Source organism: Serinus canaria, chromosome 4 (assembly GCF_022539315.1).
Source record: "Serinus canaria isolate serCan28SL12 chromosome 4, serCan2020, whole genome shotgun sequence".
Taxonomy (NCBI): domain Eukaryota; kingdom Metazoa; phylum Chordata; class Aves; order Passeriformes; family Fringillidae; genus Serinus; species Serinus canaria.
This window is the reverse complement of record NC_066317.1, coordinates 24,750,300-24,768,894: the sequence shown is the minus strand read 5'-3', so window position 1 is coordinate 24,768,894 and position 18,595 is coordinate 24,750,300. Positions and strand designations below refer to the sequence as shown.

Sequence of the window (18,595 nt, the reverse complement as noted above, 5' to 3'; positions counted from 1 at the left end):
GGAACAGGGTTGCTGGTGCATAGAAAGTCTTCTGTGTTGGCATTGAAAACTTTTATCAAGGGGCTGCTTGAAACCAAGACAGCAGACCCTTCTGTCAAGGGGAGATTGCTGCCCTTTAAAAGCAGCACAAACCCCCTCAGTTCTGTCAGGAGCTAAAGGCTGGGTTTTGTTGCTGTTTTCTTGTTGGGGTTTGCTTTTGTTTGTTTGTTTGTTGTTGGTTTTTTTAAGTAGTGTTGGGAGAGCACGGTTCTGTGAGCAGATTATTTGGTGAGCCTGTTTCCATAAATAATTTTGTCTTGCTCAAGGCACTTGGCAGTTGCAGAGCTGACAAATGCCTGAAAGTCGTTAATAAACACAGGTGCTTGTAATTGCTAATGAATTTCATTTTTGCAGTGGGAAAGGACTGAATCAAAGTCACTAAAACCCTTGCTCAAGTCATCTGTTGCCTAGGTATAAGTTAGTTCCTAGTCTAAAGGTGTGTTTATTTTGTTTGCAGTGGCATGCTCTCTCCCGTGAAGAACAAGCAAAATATTATGAACTAGCTCGTAAAGAAAGGCAGCTACACATGCAGCTTTATCCAGGCTGGTCTGCAAGAGACAACTATGTAAGTCACTCACCTGAAGGTTCTTTTTTAAAATTCACTTTCTTTTTGTAACTTCTAAAATTATTATTGTTTCTTCTTTTTCTCTATAACTTGTGGAAAGTTCTGGATGAAGGGATGGTGAACATACGTGTACCATAAACTTTATATTTGTTTTCACTTCATGCACCCAGAAAACTTGGGATTTTTTTTTTGTTGTTGTTGAGATGCTTCTTATGAAATTCACAGTTTTTGAGGGGGAAAAAAATAGCATGGAAAGTTTTTTTTCCTAAGACAGTGGCCAGTACTGTCTGGAAGCTCATGCTGTACTGTACAGCTCTGAATTTTCCCTCATTTTCTATCTGATAACTTATTATCCAGAAATCTTTCTTAGACCTGAGAAAAAAAGGGATGTTTTATTTTCAAAAGAACTGCAAGCCCGGGGATCTCAAGGCAGACTAAACTTCAGCTGAAATGAATTCAGAATGGTCCATGTGTGGAAATCTTGCATAAGTAACCTTCATGATAGAGCCTGCTGTAATACATGTGTGTGTGTATATATATATGTATGTTAAGACGTTTCCTTACAGTTACTCTTCTTATATAATTAAATATCAGCTAGCCTACACTGCATGGTTACACTCTGGTGCCTACGGTGAGCTGTGTAGCCAAATGTGATGATATCAAATTCAGAAGCTGCAGTCCTGAGAGACTGATTCTAACCTGAGATCTGAGCTCCTTTCTGTGTCCCTCCATTAGATGTGACACCTCTACCGGGATAGGAAATGTACATGCTAAATCTGGCTCAATTTTCCTTTTGCTTTAGGGGGACAGTAGTTTTTCTCTACTTCAGTGATGTGTTTGGACATTAAGGATAGAGGTATCTAAACACAATGTAACAGAAACTGGCAGAGAATGCATTGACACAGAAATTGTCTACGTGATTGTCTCTGAAGGAAATGCCCTGGTCTTGCTGACATGCATGCCCAGTTTTGTAAGCACAGACACAACTGAAAGCCCAAGCAGCTTCTTTATGTCTGTTTTATACGGTGAATAAACTGTCCTGACACTACACAGGTAGGGTTTAATTCCAGTAGCCAGACCGTGTCAACAGAGCTGCCTTGAAGTACAGCTGGGAACAAACAGGGTCTTAGGGAAAGACTCCCCAGAAACAAGGGGGTTTAGCTTGTCTCAAACTGACTTGCTGGAAAATCACACCACTTTGGAGTCTTGTCAGCTCCTTCTTACTGGGCATCAGGCTTCAAGATGGTCCTGTGATGTTTGGTCATGTTGGCTTTGAGAACCCTGTGTTCTGCCCCAGCCTGTGCCACACAGCACAAGCAGCAGACCTGTGGTTTCTGAAATGCCTTGACAGACATTTGGAGTGTGTGAGGTGGCACGTATGAGTTATCTCTTTGATGTGCTTCCAGCCTGCATCCTGTGTGGAAGTATAGCTCTGACATACTGCAGTCCTGTATGTTACAATGAAGAACTCTGCTAGCTTCCTCTTGCAGCCCTCCCCTCTGCCTCTCCAGGAATGCACACATTCTGCAGTGGTGGTCAGATGGTGATCATAGGAGAGCACAGTTTATCACTGAAACCTTTTCAAATATATGGCATCCTTTTTTTTTTTTCTCTTCAGTTTTCCTAACTTTAGCAGTCAAAAAGTGAAATTGTAATTATTTATCACAGATATTACTCCAGTATTTTGAGGGTTGGAAGTGACTTAGGGGTGGTTCTTCTGTTTCACAAAACAGTACAAGTAAAAAATTCGTACAGTTTTAGTTTTCTCTTTTGGTTTGCCCGGTTTTAGGAATTTTAGCTTGATTTTAGGAATTTGAAGAAAATGTTAAACATTGTTATTCAACTGTTGAAACTATCTTTTTCATATGTTTTTATTATGGCACACAAAGCAGCCATGCAAAATTGTGTGATAGACATGAGAAGCACAATGTTTTCACAACATGAGAGTGTCTGTGTACTGCTGTCATCAGAAACTATCTTACTTTTGAATGCTGACAGCTAGTTTTCAGCCCAGCCTTCTATCTGTTCACTTGTGTTATCTCATAGGTAGATCTCAGATCAGCTTTCAGTTTATGTTTTAGCACTTGAAGTCAGCCTGACATACAGAATAAAAGAACTTTTCCTCCCATGACTTTTCCATGTTAACATCTGCACTAATGCACTTACCTCTCTAAAAAAGCATTGCCTTGGTACCTAAGTGATAAAGCATATTGCTCAAGCTCCCCAGAGCCCTTGAAATGTGTTTTCCAACTTCTAGTCTTGGTCCTGACTTCGGAATCTTGCTCACAAGGCATTGCCCAGCCCAGTTGCCAGCCTTGGGATAAATAGGGACAGGAGCTTGAGAGTCAGGCAGGCCCAGACTGTCTGAGCAGAGTGGAGGCTACTGAAGTTCATGTGCTGGAGCTTCACCACAGCCTGTATTTGGAATCCTCCCCTGCTGTCTATCAATCAGTGAGCACTGCAGGCGTTTGGGGTGGTTTCTCACATCAACTGCTGTGCATCCCAGCACCTTGCAGAGCCAGCTGGTGGAAAGATGTGTCCCAGCACCTCAGCCCTTCCCCTTTGAGGCCACTGTGTGTGTGGCATGCTCTGTGCTGGGACATGCAGCTGCCAGCCATGAGAGTGGGGGACAGAGGATGGGCAGCAGGCTGCAGCCCTGCTCACAGCAACTGCACCAGCCTTTGCCAGAGGGCATCTGTTGCAGCCTGTCTGGAAGCTTCTTTAAAATATAAGTGGATATGATTTTTTCTTAAAACACACAGAAAAAGCTTTCACTGATTATAGAAGGCAATAAAGACAAGATAGATGGAGGAATATCAGTGGTGGTCAGGGTGATGCAAGATGATTGAGGTTTAAAATTGTGGGTCTGAGCTGACCTTTTGTTTCAGTTGACAGACTGTATGAAGCAGGAGCTGTGGCCATTTCCATAGATGGGGGTGCAGGAGAAGGCTGAGTGTGTAGGTTGGCAGGCTGTGGCCAGTGGGGTCTCTCAGAAAGACAGCTGCCAAGCTTTCATTTGTGTTCTGCACTTCAGCCATGTTAAGGGTGCTCTGCTGTACAGTCTCTGCTGTTTGGTTATTGCAGAGCGCACTCTCTGGGCACAGCCCAGACTTGGCTTATGTTCAGGTACCAGCATTATCAGAACAGTTTTTGTTGGCTGGTTTGCACCCTGGGGACAATTCATGGTCGTCCTAGGTACTTTCAACACCCTGTCTGCTCCTACCATGTATGACAGTGTAAGTATCTGAATGTGTGAAGAGCTCTTGTAAGAGCCATAAATTATGATATCAACATATGTGTCATCAGATTATTGAGCGTGAGAAGTCTTTTCGGTGCTTGCGGCTGCCAGTGTTAGTTGAAAAACTGCCAGAAATTGTAATTCCATGTGGATATAAATAGATGTATTGCTGATGTGCATATTTCTCCATAGATGCTCGGAGCAAACTTTGTTACCATTGAACTAGTTAAAAGTGGGATAGAAAAGCTACCCTGAAAATAATTGGGTTTTTCCATAGCATTTTCAGTGTCCAGATGACTTTTGCTGTGAGGTAAGTGACAAAAAAGAAGTTCTGTGAATGTAGTGGCATGATAAAATATCCTATTTTTCAGGGGAAGAAAAAGAAGAGGAAGAGAGAAAAGTTGCAGGAATCAGCATCAGGTAGGCCATGACCACCTCTTACTTGCCATTCACCTCAGGTATATTTTAGAAACCAGGGCTTGCGCTATTTAGTTTTTGTGAGCTTTTTGTCTAACACTTGCTTCTGATGGATGTTTTAAGATATTTCACTTGGAATGTAAGCTTGTGAACATGCACACAACCCATGCCTGCTTTCTCTTACACCTTTCTGAGCAGCAGTCCTGACGGCATCAACATCTTTGGCTGAACTTACACATTGCTGCAATCACTGTCCTGTTTTACCTTGCTTTTCTCCTCAACTCTTGTTGTATCATCTTTAGACTTAACTATGGCTCAAATACTGTGTGGTATTTTTGGACACTGGAAACTTTACACAGACCTTTTGTAGTAACTGTATTTTATCTCACTGTATTTTACGTTTCTTTGTACACTAACTGCTGCCTAGTAGGTTGGCTAAAAGCATCAGTGAGGTCTCCTCTTTGCCTTTAAAATATATATAAAGAAACACCCTGTTTTCCCCAACAAAAAATGGCTGGTATAAGAACCATAAAAAAACCCAAACAACAAAACCAAAAAATACACACAAAAAAATTCCATGTAACACTGTAGCAAACAAACTTACTTGGAATGTGCAAAAACTCTGTAACAGAAATTTGTTAAAGGAAAACAATCTTCTACAGGTACAGGCCCCAGAATGACAGCTGCCTACATCTGAAGCATGGTAAGAACATCTCTAAAGCTTTCCTGCTGATAAAACTGAATTGTGAAATAAGCCTTCTTATAAATTTTATGCAATAATATGAATTTAGCAAAAATTGCAGAACTACCATATCCCAAAGCTAATGTTACTTTGATTACTGATGGTTTTTATACCGGCTATCTATTAGGTGTTCACCATTTCACTGCTTAACCATAATATTTTCAAATTGATCACACCTCACTGACTCAATACAAGTCTGCCTGTGAACCAGGGATGGGTTTATTAAGTGGTGCAAGCCCTTCCAGACTGTCACAGCTCATAAGAGCAGGGTAGACGCTGGCTTTGAGGCACATTTTATGTCCTGACATCAACAAGATTCTGGCTGGCTGGGTACACCTTTTAAAAACAATTTATTCACCTGTATACTAACAAAACACCTGCTAAGAAAATGGAACTGTATTTCAGTTGTTTCAAGGATTTCTCCCACAGCTGTGTATTTCATGTGTGGCGCAGGTTGGGGTTTTTTGTGGTTGTTGTATTTCCAGCATGTGTTTTCTTTCTTTATATCGTATTACCTGCACTGAGGGTGGAATGACTAGTGATTACACATGTGCAGTAACACCATCTAGTCAGCTTGTGAGTGCACACAGTACCACAATGAAATGCTAATTTCTCAGTGTCTGTGTTGGAAGGCTGGTCCTTCGCTTTCTCTCAGTGTGATTTGTTTTCTAGTAGGAATGGCATTAATTTGAAATAATAGTAGCTTCTAAGCTGTCTAATTAACCCATATTGCACTTGGGAGATCCCCAAGAATTCCAGGAATCGCCGAAAAAAAACCCCTGAAACCCTGACTTCTCCGAATCACCTATGTGCCGTATGAGAAATGGGCTCTGTCCTCTCTTCCTCTGCCTTCTTTGGCCACGGGTTCCCTGTGGCACTCAAGAGCAGTCAGCAAAGCAGGCTCCTGTTGGCCTTCTGCTCTGCTTGGACTCTCAGCCTGAGAAAGCCAACCTCACTTTTCTGTGTGCAGTGTGTCAGTCAGCATGATTCAAGCCTCTTCTGAAGTTATGCCATTGAGCTGGTTGGTCTAAACTTGGTTAAGACAAGACTTTGGTGGTTTGTTGGGTTTTTTTAAGCTGAAGTAAAGTGAAAAGACAAAATGTGTGCTTTTTTTTCTTCCTAATAAGCAGAAGTTTTTCAGGCAAGCAGGCAGCCTTACCCTTTGCAATGTGCCTGAGTCATGCTGCTTTGAGATGTGGATTGCAGTGTTGGGGTTCTGTAGCCTATACAACAAATGTAGCTGAAAAATATTGCTACTTAGAGCATTATACCTACTGAAAAATAAAGTGCTTTAACCTTGAGTTTTATAATTGATATTTCAGCTTAGTTGCCCAGGTCCATGACTGTTGTGAATATTTTTCACTTTGATTTTAACACAATACCAGTAGGCAAAATACCCATAATTTTATCTGAACTCATGCAGAGTACTTGATTTGGATTGGAATACAACTAAGGTTCAAGTGATAGCATAAAACCAGGAAATATTTGGTTTCTTGGATGCCTTACAGTCTTGCCTATGCTGACCTACTTTTGTTGGAGTTTCTCTGCATTTTCTGTATTACAGGTTGAATGTTCTCAGTGTGGGGTTTTTTCTCTCCCTTTGACCTTTACACTCCTGCCTTCCTGTGTCCTCTTAGGCTTTGTGACAGTGTGGAAACTGTTGGCAATATCTGTCTCTCTGTCTTCAGGCAATTTGTAACAGAGTCTGAGAACAGTAGTATGTCCTTCAGGGAAGGGGAAGTGTGCTGTTGACTCCATATATGCATGTGAAGGCAGCCTCTCTGAGTGTTTCATGCTGAGTGAATGATCTGCATTGGAGATGCACAGATGTGCTCTGGCTGGAAGTAGATGCACAGAACGATTTAGGGAACCTGAATCAACCAGACTTCAAAGTAAACTTCTGAAGGTTAAGGCTCTTGCCCTCTGCAAGCCTAATCCAAAGAATGTTTTGCCCACAAGCATAATATCTTACCAGGCCCACAGCAGAGCTGTTGTAGTCTTTACTGGATGGAGATAATAAGTTTGGGAATAGCTTTCTTACTCGCATGGATGGTGTAAGGAAGAGGGAGAAGGAGGGTGGGAGGTCTGGGAAGGAGACAAGCATTCTGTTATCTGAGAAGAATCAGAAATGAGTAGGTGGCAAGACCAAAGAAAGAATCTCAAGATCAGCACAAAGGAGATCAGCCAGGGCTGTAATTACGGTGATGTAAGTGAGAAGGATGAAATGGTGGGAGGGTTGTGTGGTGGGATGTTCAGAGGAAAGTAACGGAAGAGACATGCAAACAGACATGATTTAAGATACTGTGAAAGTTTTGGGTGTGGGGTTTTTGTTGGGTTTTTTTTGTCCATGAACATTCAGCTAGTAACTGATTTTTAAGGTGGACCTCTAATCTTGCTTTATGACTTGAACACAATTAGAGTGGTAAAGTCAAGGCGGTAGCATTAAGTTGCCGCTTTTCCAAGAGTTGTACACAGCAGGAGGCATCTTGTGGCTTCACTGCTTTGGGTTTAACTGAGTTCTGTGAACTCCAACCTACTGAATGGCCAATTTGTAAAACACTTCAGAATGCTCTAGGAATACTGCGACCCTCTGCACCAGTCTTTGCTATATTACCCTGGGTTACTCCAAAATGTGTCCTTCAAGAGTTGTGGAACTGTCCCAGGAAGGATTTTGTTTGCAGTTGATGTGGCCCAACACACTGTTTGAAATAACTTTGATTTATTGAAGAAATAAGTCTTATTTATTCTCTTCTTTTGAAATCCACCCAGAGTAGAATTAAATCTGATAATGCTAAAAAATAAATTGAGGCGAGGCCAGGGAGGGAAGGGGAAATGAGGAAAGCTAAGATAAAGGACAATGTAGAGATCACCCATTGAGCACCTTTCTGAAAGGTGAGTGGTGGTTTTTTTTACTTTAAGCACAGCCTTCTAGGGGATTTGTAAATAGAACCAATTCTGTCTTGGAAGTGGAGATTTCTAATTTCCTATCCAGTCTGATTTTGGAAGAAAAAAACCCAGTGATTTTTAGCATCTCATGAGTATTTTGAAATCAGCAAGGAAATAGAAGGATACTAAGAAAAATTCCTCATTGTTCTGCAGCATGGAAATACTTAACTTCTTATGACTTGCTCTGCACAGAACTCTAAAAGGCTCATCATTCAACATATGGCAGGATGCAATTGGGAAACTACATAATTTAACATTGTGTTTTGGCATATCTTCAAGGGCTAAAAAGAGTGATAAAGAAGCTTAATAGACATCTGAAAACCTGTGAGAAGTTTATTTGTGGCTTGCAAAATTCCATGACAATTAGCATCTACATTAGCAAAGCTTTCAAAACCAAGAAAACTTGACTAATACTGATTTGCAATCAGAAGTACTTAAAAGGATCAGATTAAGACCATTTAACTTTGAACAATGAATTATCTAAACATTTCAAACTTCCTATGGGGAAATTTGAGCCAAATTTCAGCACAGAAGTGATTCTTGGGCAGTAATTTATGACTGGATTATGTTTTCCCTATTACGAAAAAATACATTGGAGTGAGGCTGTGAAAGCAGACTATAAAGTGGACCAGTCCACAGCCAGAATAGTGTGGAAAAGAAGTGTCTGATGACTGTGGTTGTGGTTTACCATGGGTTTCTGGCCAACATCTGAGAAAGGAGATGCAAAGAGGATGTGGTACCTTCCTTTCTGAGGCATGTTTTCAAACCTGGGTTGTCTAGTGCTCTTGAAATTGCTGCTGGAGTTCAAATTGAAACAAATGCTCCACCCCTTCCCATGGCTCTTGACTGCTCAGAAGCTTTAAATAGAGCTTGGAGAACTTGCACAGAAGTTAGTCTTTGTGAGAATGTGTGTGATGATGGTGCTGCAGAGGTTTGTCCTGATTTGCTTTAAAAATTGTTTCCTGTGTGACCCATATTTCCCTATTCCCCCTTTGCCTATGAATAGTGGCCTTCAGCACAGGCAAGAGGGACAGAATGAGCAGAAGAAAATTTTCTGGATCAAAATATTTGTATTATTTCAGATAGGCATAAAATTTCCATAGAAAACAAGTATAGCCCTCCATACAAAATGATTATAGCCCTCAGACAGATCCTGGTGAGGATTGAAAGGGACCTTAAAGATCATCTAGTTCCAATGCCCCCCCACCATGGCCAGGGACACCTTCCACTAGACCAGGTTATTCAAAGCCTCATCAAATCTGGCCTTGAGCGCTTCCAGAGATGGGGCAACTTCCCTGGGCCTCACCACCCTCTCATTAAACAATTTTCTTCCTGATATCCAATCTAAACCTATCCTCTGTCAGTTTAAAGCCACTCCCCCTTGTCCTATCACTACATGCCACTGTAAGAAGTCCCTCTCCAGCTTTCCTGTAGGCCCCCTTTAGGAACTGGAAGATTGTTCTAAGGTTTCCCTGGAACTTTCTCCAGGCTGAACAAGCCCAACTCAGTCTGTCTGCAGAGGAGAGCTGCTCCAGCCCTCTGAGCATCTTTGTGGCCTTCTTTGGGAACAGTCCAACAAGTCCATGTGCTTTTACTGTTGGGAACCCCAGAGCTGGATGTAGCACTGCAAGTGGGGTCTCACCAGAGCAGAGCAGAGGGGCAGAATCCCCTCCCTTGCCCTGATGGCCGTGGTGCTTTGGATACAGCCCAGGATACAACTGACTTTCTGGGCCATAGGTGCACATGGCTGGGTTTCTTCCACCAACACTTCCACAGAGCTGCTCTCAGTCCATTCTCCACCCAGCCTGTATTTGTGCTTGGGATTGCCCTGACCCAGTTGCTGGACCTGGCACTTGTCAAACTTCACAAGGTTTGCACAGGCCACCTCTCAAGCCTGCCCACGTCCCTCTGTATGGATTCTGTCCCTTCTGTGTGTCCCTCCTGCAACTTCATTCTGATCTGACATTGATCTGGCTGGGGTGAAGGACAGAAGCCCTCCTCTCTCTCAGGCTCTCTGACATCAAGGGAAAGGTCAGAAGAGCAAACCCAAAGAGAAGCAATGGGTTTGCTCTTCTGACCATGCAGGTGGCAGGTACAGAGGGGCACTGACACCTGCTGGGAGGGTGCAGCAGAGCAGACCCAGGTCCCTGCTTCCCGTTATCAATCTGGTGGAGGTCTCTTGTGAAGGGAAGGAAGGAAGGCAGGAAGGAAGGAAGGAAGGGCTATTTTCAGTCTGATCATGCTGTGGGAGGCATAAGTGAGGGTAGTAGCAAAGCATAGGTTTTACAAATTAAAGAACACAGAACACTTTCAACTAGATAATGAGCATAAATTTGGGATTAGAGAAATAAGAAAAAATGTTAAGGATTTTTGCAAAATAAGTGCAGTGTGGTCAGTTATGAAGCTTTTCATATTTTAGATTTATACTGACAAATGAAAAAAATATGTAGTTCAGGAAGCTGATGTATATGTTTGTTTTGTGGGAGATACTCAAGTTGCAGAACCTACTGTGAAATTTGAGTTGCTTAATGAAGTTTGAACTTAACCACATTTACAAGTGATTAAAAACCTCTTATTGTTTCACTTCTGAGGTGTTAGCAGTAGGTGGCTTGGGCTAGAATGAAGGAGACCAGTGGGACAACTATTGTTCTAACTCTTCCTGTGGGATAGGGTGGGGACAGGGAGTTGACTGCTGGTGCACCATTCTTCTCTGGATAAAAATGGTATATTTTGGTGGATTTAGTAAACTCGCCACCAGACTGAGAAGTCTAAGGTCATGAGAAAAACTCTGTAGAAACAAACTGTTTCATAAATAAGATGTAAGGTTTTGGAATGTTGTTTCATTTCCAATTGGAAGCAAATTTCAGAATTTCAGTGTTTTTCTCAGGTCTGCATTGCAGTTTCACTTTTTTTAGTGTATTTACATGAAAAATTTCAAAATGAGTTTTTGATCCTGTGTTCCTAATGAGCTAGAAAGCAAGTTTTTATGGCACTGTCAAAGTCTTTTCCCTTTGTTTCTGGAGACTAAGCTTGGGTGAAATCTGTCTTGTAATTTCAACAGAATTATATTGAAATGCAATTCTATCAAAGCTTAGCAGACCCTAGCATACCATAACACTGAGTTTTGCTTCCATTTGCCTCTGATTTTAGAGATTATGATTAAAGAGTTCTTCTGATATACATGAATGCAAACCTAGTCATCCTGAAGACAAAACTAACCCAAAGAACAGAACAAAACCAAAGAGTGTTAACCATGATATTGTGAAAGTCACTGCTAATAGATCAAACCTTCTCATACCAGTCAGTTCCTTAATCCTCTACTTAAAGAATTTTTTATGCAAGTCATCTTTTAAATCTCTGACCCTTTCCCTGCTTGTTAAGACTGTACCATACAGACAGTTTTGAAAGCTTGCAGATCGGAAAGCTGTACAAGGAAGGAAGCTTATAGCATGGCCAGCTGCAGCACCACTGTCTGGCCAGTTAAAACATGAACCTGGTGAGTCAGTGAGATGTTATGGGCTTTGTGAGAGCTTTCAGGACAAGAGCTTTCAGCTCCTCCTTCCAGGGGTAGTAGCAAATGTTGGAAGCATTTGTGCAGTGAAGGTGTCACTGGCATTGGGGTGTAATGTGTGAGCAGTGTTAGAGGCAACGGAGGAAAATGGTACCAGGAACCATCTCTGAATTGGTGTTCTTGCCATAGGCATGAGTGCAGTGGGATCAGGCCTTGAAGAGAGTTAAGTAGGCTTAAGTGAGCAGAGAGACACCATTTCTGAAGTTGCTTCCTCCTTGCAAAAGTTACAGGATATGTGTTCCCTCATTAATATTAAGTTGTATCAGAGTTAAACCTAGGAGTTATGAGAGCCTTGTATCTATCCTTCATCTCAGGGATACCTGAAATTGCACGTGGTAAAATATTATTGCCAAAATAACTACACAGAATTGGTTTCTATGGTGTAAAGGCAAATGCACACACTAGGTGGGACTACATTTTGATGAACAGTTGGTTTTCTTCACATATGTGGGTCTTTTGAGGTACACAGACTTCCTGTTGTGTATTTTGAACCAGTAGAGATTTTATGATGAGATGAGTTAATTGCATCAAAGTGAAGTTGGTATGTTTCAATTCTGTAGTGGTTTCTGGGTACTTTTGTCTTATGCTTAGTGTTGTTCTGAGGATGCCTGTGTGTAGAAGAGTTGATGGAAGCTCAAGAAGATATTCAGGTTACATCTGACTTGCCTTTGGTTTCATGAAAGCAACTATTTAAATTATTCCATATATCAGAAGATATAACTGTTGAGATTGTCTTTCAAAGTACTGTAAATTCTAACCTTTGTTTAATTGTGGCAGAAAAAAAGATCTACAAAGGAAACTGTACCCGTGTTATTTCTTTCTTCTGAAAGAATCTTCACTTATTGCTTTACCAATACCTCATGTTCTTCTCTGTTACAGCAGGTGAAAACTGAAGTAGCAATTTCAGTGCTCCTAGCTCACAGTCTAGAAAACAAATAATTTTAAAAATAGTCTCCTGAATATTTATTATATGCCATAAAGATACAGAACGGAGACAAGACTGTTTCTTCCTCCCTATTCCTCGCCTTTAGGATACTGTTCCTCTTTAAGAAGCTGCTAGAGACAGCTGTCTAGAGGCAATCTGGTTTTTATTATAAACATGGAGCCTCTCTCCCCTCCCACACCCAACAGGAAAAACATGTCTTGGGTCTTCCAGTAAGATAATTTAAAAGATTTTAGCTAAGTGGTAGAGCTTGTAGTTTTGTGCTGCCTACACTGAGGTTGTTTGATAAGAGCCACACCTGCTTGGCACCATTGCGGTCAGCTGCACTAAGCGGGAACCTAAAATACCTGGGCATTTTCTGTGTTGAAACTAATCTGCTCTGGAAGAGGTCTCTGGCTTGGGAAGGCTGGGGAAGGAATATTCCTGCTGCTCCCTTAATGCATCTAGCTGAGGTCAAACTATGAGGACAGAAGTTAGGACTCCAGGCTCCACCTGTAGTTAATAGAGAGGTATTTTCAGGGGCAACTAATTCAGGGCATTTAAAACAACAGAGAATAATTTGCTGTTGGAGTTTCCATTCACAGTTAGCAGCAATGGACAGAGGTTAAAAGTAGCAAGGGGGATGGGGAGGGTTAGACAGACCAAGAAAAACTTCATACTGACATAGTTTCAACATGGCAGCATCTGTTACAGTTTTATGGTACAATTTTATGTCATTTCTTTGGATACAAAGGCAGCTTAAAAAGTTTCCTCTGCTGCCTGCTGGTATCCAGCTCCTACAGAGGGCTTTTTCCTGTCTCCCGTAGGTCTCTCCATCCATGTTTTGTAACAGCTTGTGGGACCCTGCAGCAAATTGGATTACTTAAATGACTGGGGTTTTGTTGGGAGGTGCTTTTTTGTTTAGAAACAACAAGGGTTGTGGAGTGTTTGTTTGTGTTTGCCCTGAACATCTCAAGGATCTGGTTTAGGCTAAACCCACAAACCATGGCACAGCTGGGCAGGAAGAGGAGCAGACTGCAGCGCCGGCATCTATCTGCTTGTGCCTGAAACCCTCTCCAGCTCTGCTGTTAAAGAAAATACAAAGGGACTTCACAAACACCATGAACTGCCCTGATAAGTAATGACCTGGTTTTGCATAGCCGGGTTTCTGCAGTATTGAATAAACCATGGCTGGCAGTAAGTGGAACGTGTCCATTTTGGACTTACAAAGAAAATGATAGTTTCAGCTTTTGGGTCCCTGAATTTGCTATGTTGTTTGAAGTACCAGATTAAAAGACAGGTTTGGATATGAACTTTTTTCTTAAAAAAACACAACATGTAACTGCCTGTTATATGTAGTCTTGTCTCTCCTTAGAACTGTATCCAAACAATGTGATAGGAAAGGTGAAGGAAAAAAAGTACCTAATTTAAAATGTTTAATATCCCTTGCCCTCTGTGAAGGGTTAGGTATCTCTTTTACTCAGTACTTATTCCTGTGCTGATCTGGACATTCCTGACTTTCTTCAATAACCTTTTCTGATTAGCATGACCTGGATGAAGCTGCATAATTCTCTCCCTTGTTCTAAAAAAGTTAAAAGACCAGAGGAGGAGGACGAGACCTTTGCAGACCCACCTTTCATCCATCCCATTCTGAAGCATGGGGAGGACTTCAGATCCCCTTGTGATCTCCTCAGCCACTGAGCCCAGGCTTGCTAGAAGAATTTCGTTTTACTGTAGCAATTTCTGAATTAGTTTTATCACTTCGATAGTAAGGCTTTTCTTTTTGCACTTCATTATTCTTGAATCTTGTGTCTGTTTCTTACTCGAGGTGTTGTTTTCTTTTTCTTTTTCTCCTTTCCTCCTGCAGTCAGATGTACACTGCAAATGGCACAGACAGTGCCTCCTATTGTGGCTCAGGCTCAAGACTTCACATATGTAAAATGTGACTTGCAGCACTTTCTTTGAAGCCTAACCACAGCCAGGGAGCTGTAATTGCAGTCTTTGATTTGTGCCGACTTCACTTGTGGATTGGGCTTTGCTAGGGCATGCCTCGCCTGGCGAGACTTCAGCTGCAGCCCCCCAGTGAAGCCTTAGATGTGGGAAGTCTTCAGTCTCCTTAGCACATGCCTGTGGTTTCTTGAAAAGAATCCTGATTTGACCTGTTTTATATCTGTAAGGCAACACCATCATCACTCGTATTTTTTAGGTATTATTTGGTTTATCAGCAGTAGAAGCAATTTCCAGCGTGTAGCCTTAATGTGCAGCAGGGGAAAGGCTGGGTTCTAGATGCTGTTTTCAGGATAGCTACTCTATAATTTGCTGTACTGCTTGGAAATAAAAATACGTGGGGCTTCCCTGTGCCTGTCCCCTTGCAGAATCACCATGGTGTCTGCAGCCACTCTGGAGGAGCTGGGCATAGTTAGGAGCTATGGAAAGGAGGCAGGCACTGCAGTGCTGCCTCTGGATTGAGAAAGAAGCAATGGCTGCTGTTGGAAAAAGCTGAGGTCCAGAGCAAGGCCACGGTCGTTATTTTAACCTCCTGACTTCAAAGACAGCTTGCTGGTAAGGGAAGGGGGGAGGAGGCAGGGAACCATCTCAACAGAAGAGCATTTCATTTCCTTCAGCGAAGTAGACATTCCTGGCTGCTAATGGGGAGTAGCTCTGAATCACAGCGCTTGTATCAGACTGCTGTGAACTACTGGCCTGGCGCCTCAAGGCCATTCCTCAACAGGAAGCTGAATGTTTTCATGTAAGACTGAGAGGAAAACCTTCCCAGGAAGAGCAACCTGGACCAAACCTTTGAAAATCTGGGATGAAAAGGCACAAAATAAATATAAAGCTGCAGGGTGCTCTCCCCAGTGTTGCTGTGCTGTTTGCTTGGCCTCTCTTTCGTGCTCCTTGGAAAGGTAGAGCCCTTCGTAGCTCTTTGATCCGCACGTGTTACGGAGCACCGCACTACTTTATAAAAAATTTTAAAAAGGCAGGAAGCTCAGGAGGCTTTTTTTAGTTGGGACATGGGCTGATTTTATGAGGAAATAGGAATTGAATTAGTCAATACAGACCACCTCTGTTGAAACTGCTGGTTTGCCAGTGGACTTTTAGCTGTGCTGTTTAAGAGGCCTCAGTGGCTTTAAATGTCCTTTTGTGGCTACCAGCAACAGGTGTAAGTTATTCCTTATGTATCAGGGATGGCACTAGGTAGGCAACAAGGGAGTCTGCATCAAATCTAAGCTGTACAGAGCAGTTTGCTATCAATTCATGCTGTTCTTTTCTACCTTAGTCTGCAGCTAAAGTTAACTGTCCTGAACTTTCCTTTCTGCTGCAACAATAGCCACATGGGTGACCTCTGATAAGGAGTCAACTTGTTTAATAAGATTTTGGGACCTCAGCTTATGCTGATTAAATTCAGAGGGTACAAAATCAATTTTAGAGGCTTTCTAGCCTGCACTACATGAGGCAGTGTAACTCCTTACTCAGGAGCTGCCATGCTACTCAGCCACTATGAGTGAAACACTTTGTGTGGTAATGGTTTACATGGAAGCTGCAGCAGATGGGAGGTGGGTGCTTAGTTATAAATGGCCCTGTTTAAATACTGATGAAATGTAATGTAATGTAAATTTTGCTGATTAAGTCAGCTTGTGGCTCTTGCAGGCTTAAGCAGTCTATCTATCATGATTAGTCTAAAAGTTTGACTTGTGGTTTAAACCATTTCTTCATAAACTTGTTCTGTCTTGCCTTGTGTGACTCAAGGTGCTGGCAGTGTATCTTTATGTGACTAAGCATTTTGTGTTTCTTCTGGTGAAAATTCGTTTACCTTCTCCACTGAACTCCATTCTTGTGCTAATTTTGATCACTCTCAAAAGCTTTGCTCATTGAACCTTCTACTTGTTAGGCAATTGAGTAGTACACGGAGACCTAGAGGTTAATGTTGATTTTTCTGAGATACCAATAATCTCCAAACAGTTACTGGAGAGCATGTATCCATGTGTGGAAAAATGTCTGACTTGTTAGAGAGATTTTGGGTGGAGACCCTGATATAACCCACTTGCCTGGATCAGAAGGGCAAGGATGATGGTTGAGTTGGCAATTTCATAAATCAGCTGATGTAACCCAGAGACCTAGACTGTTCCCCTCTGGATGAGCAATTCCTATTAGCCCTGTACTGTGGGCAATTTCACGTACTCTAAGAATATAGATCCTTCCAAGATCTAGTGAACTTTTCTGCTAGGGAAGAGAGGCCCATGGTTCTCACACAGCTGGAAGGTGTTCCCTACCCCACTGAAGAGCAGAACAAATCCTCTCCAGTCATGAGGATGGATGGTACAATCAGTGTTCACTCAAGCCTCATCCACCACACTCCTCTACCAAACTTCTTGCAGAAGACAGCATTTTTTCATGTCTGCAGGGAGTAGAGCTCGAGGCTCTGAAATAGAGGTTTAATTGACCTCAACCACTGCACTGCAGTACTAAAGCCCGAGGATGTCTAATTTTGTAATGGTATCTGGGTCAAATGTTGTAGATAAATGAAATCCACTACCAAAGGGAAGAAATTCTGTAATATGCTGATGTTTAAAACCCCACCTTTCTAGTTGGTAGCGCTTTACAATGCAAAGTACTTTCCATAAGTATAGTTACAAACTTCAAGCAAAAGCAAGTAGTAATAAATTCTGCATTTAACTTTGACATTGTGATGCACATTCCACTAATAGAACTGTAAGAGTTACAGTAACCCATCACCAGCTTGTTTGAAGAATTATTTTTTTTGAAAGGCTTCAGATAGTCTTTATCACACACTTTCTCTCTCTCTTCCCCCCCCACCCTCTTCCCTGTAGGTGGGAAAAGAAATACTTTCTCAACTTGCAAAGCAAAGGCGGCGACACCAGGACCCCTTCTGGAGATGGAAGCTTGTTAAACCCTAGGTGTGTCCTTCATCCACACAGACCACCCCCAAGGAGTCTGTCTAGGATGTCATTCACCCTGATGTCACTGCTAGAGACACTGAATCATAAAGACAATCACTGCCAAAATCCTTCACTATCACGAGGTCCAGCCCTGATATAAATAGAGCAAATGAGCTCCTGGGTCAGCAGAGCAGCTTTTGTCTTCACCTCTGCCTTGCACTCTTAAGCCCCCGTCTCATCTGTGTCCATATTGAGTCAGCAAACACAGTAGCATGGCTGTCTGTGCCTGCTTCAGCCAGCAGAATTCTGTAGACCACAGCTGCCCCATACAGCACATCGAGGGATGGAATTTGCCTGGACCAGGATGACGCGCTCAACCTTCTTTTTATTTAATGGTGCGACAGGATCAATTTTGGTTTTAGCTTTTTTTAAGAAACTTGAATGCTTTTATATTTTAACTTTTAGTTTGTAATTTCTTTGGTGTATATTTTACTAGGTATGAGCTTAAACAAGTGTCAAAAATCTGAAATACTTTTTAAATAAAAGGAGTTTTTCTTTTTTTTTTTTTTTTTTCTGCCAGAGGAAAAATCTGTATGGAAAAAGGTGGCTGTTTTGTTAAACTATTTGTAACAAATAGTGGCCTCTCAGTCTATATAATACAGTGTCCTATAGAACTAAATAAATGTAACAACAGTCAGCTGGTCAGTAGACATGTTAGTCTTGCATCATCTACTCTGTAAACATAAGCAATACATCCAGCAAATCTGACTGCAGTGAGTTCTCCTTCTCACCCATTCCCCTTCTCCTTGTAAAAAGCCCAGCACTTGAATTATTACTTCAATTGTTCTGTATTTGTATCTGTTTTTGTTAGCCTGTTAGTGGGATTTTATGCCAGTTGTTGAAATGAGCATTGATGTACCCATTTTTTAAAATAGTAAGGCACAGCCTTTGCCAAAAATACTGTCAACCAATTTTTTTTTTTGTCATTCCAGTTTGAGTTAATGTGCTGAGCATTTGTTTTTTAATAAAAGCTTTGTAATAAAATGAAACTTAACTGTCTTTAAAATTGGCTTTAAAAAAAAAAGGGTTTGGTAGAAGCAAGCTTAGGAAGGCACAGTCACTTGAAAGGCTGAAGACTTTTGGCTCAGTCTTCTGTTGTAGGAAATACAGTGTGTCTCTTTGGTTGTCTGCTCGCCTGAAGTCATTTGGGAAAATGACTTTTTCTTTGAAAAGTGAGCAGAAGTCTCAGATCCA

General features: G+C 41.8%; 1 protein-coding gene across 4 annotated transcripts in view; it reads left to right on the top strand.

Annotated features, from left to right (window-relative positions):
• The window catches only part of LEF1 (lymphoid enhancer binding factor 1), a 70,342-nt gene extending 51,961 nt beyond the window's left edge, over positions 1-18,381 (top strand). The window contains exons 8-11 of one of the 4 annotated variants that reach the window (XM_050973653.1): positions 497-604; positions 4,214-4,262; positions 4,922-4,962; positions 17,273-18,381. In XM_050973653.1, coding sequence (XP_050829610.1) covers positions 497-604; positions 4,214-4,262; positions 4,922-4,956 — 192 coding nt within the window. In that variant the 3' untranslated portion in view covers positions 4,957-4,962; positions 17,273-18,381. The remainder of the gene's footprint in view (positions 1-496; positions 605-4,213; positions 4,263-4,921; positions 4,963-17,272) is intronic. The other 3 variants (XM_030239229.2, XM_050973652.1, XM_050973651.1) reach the window with 3 other exon arrangements.
• Positions 18,382-18,595: the final 214 nt, after the last annotated feature.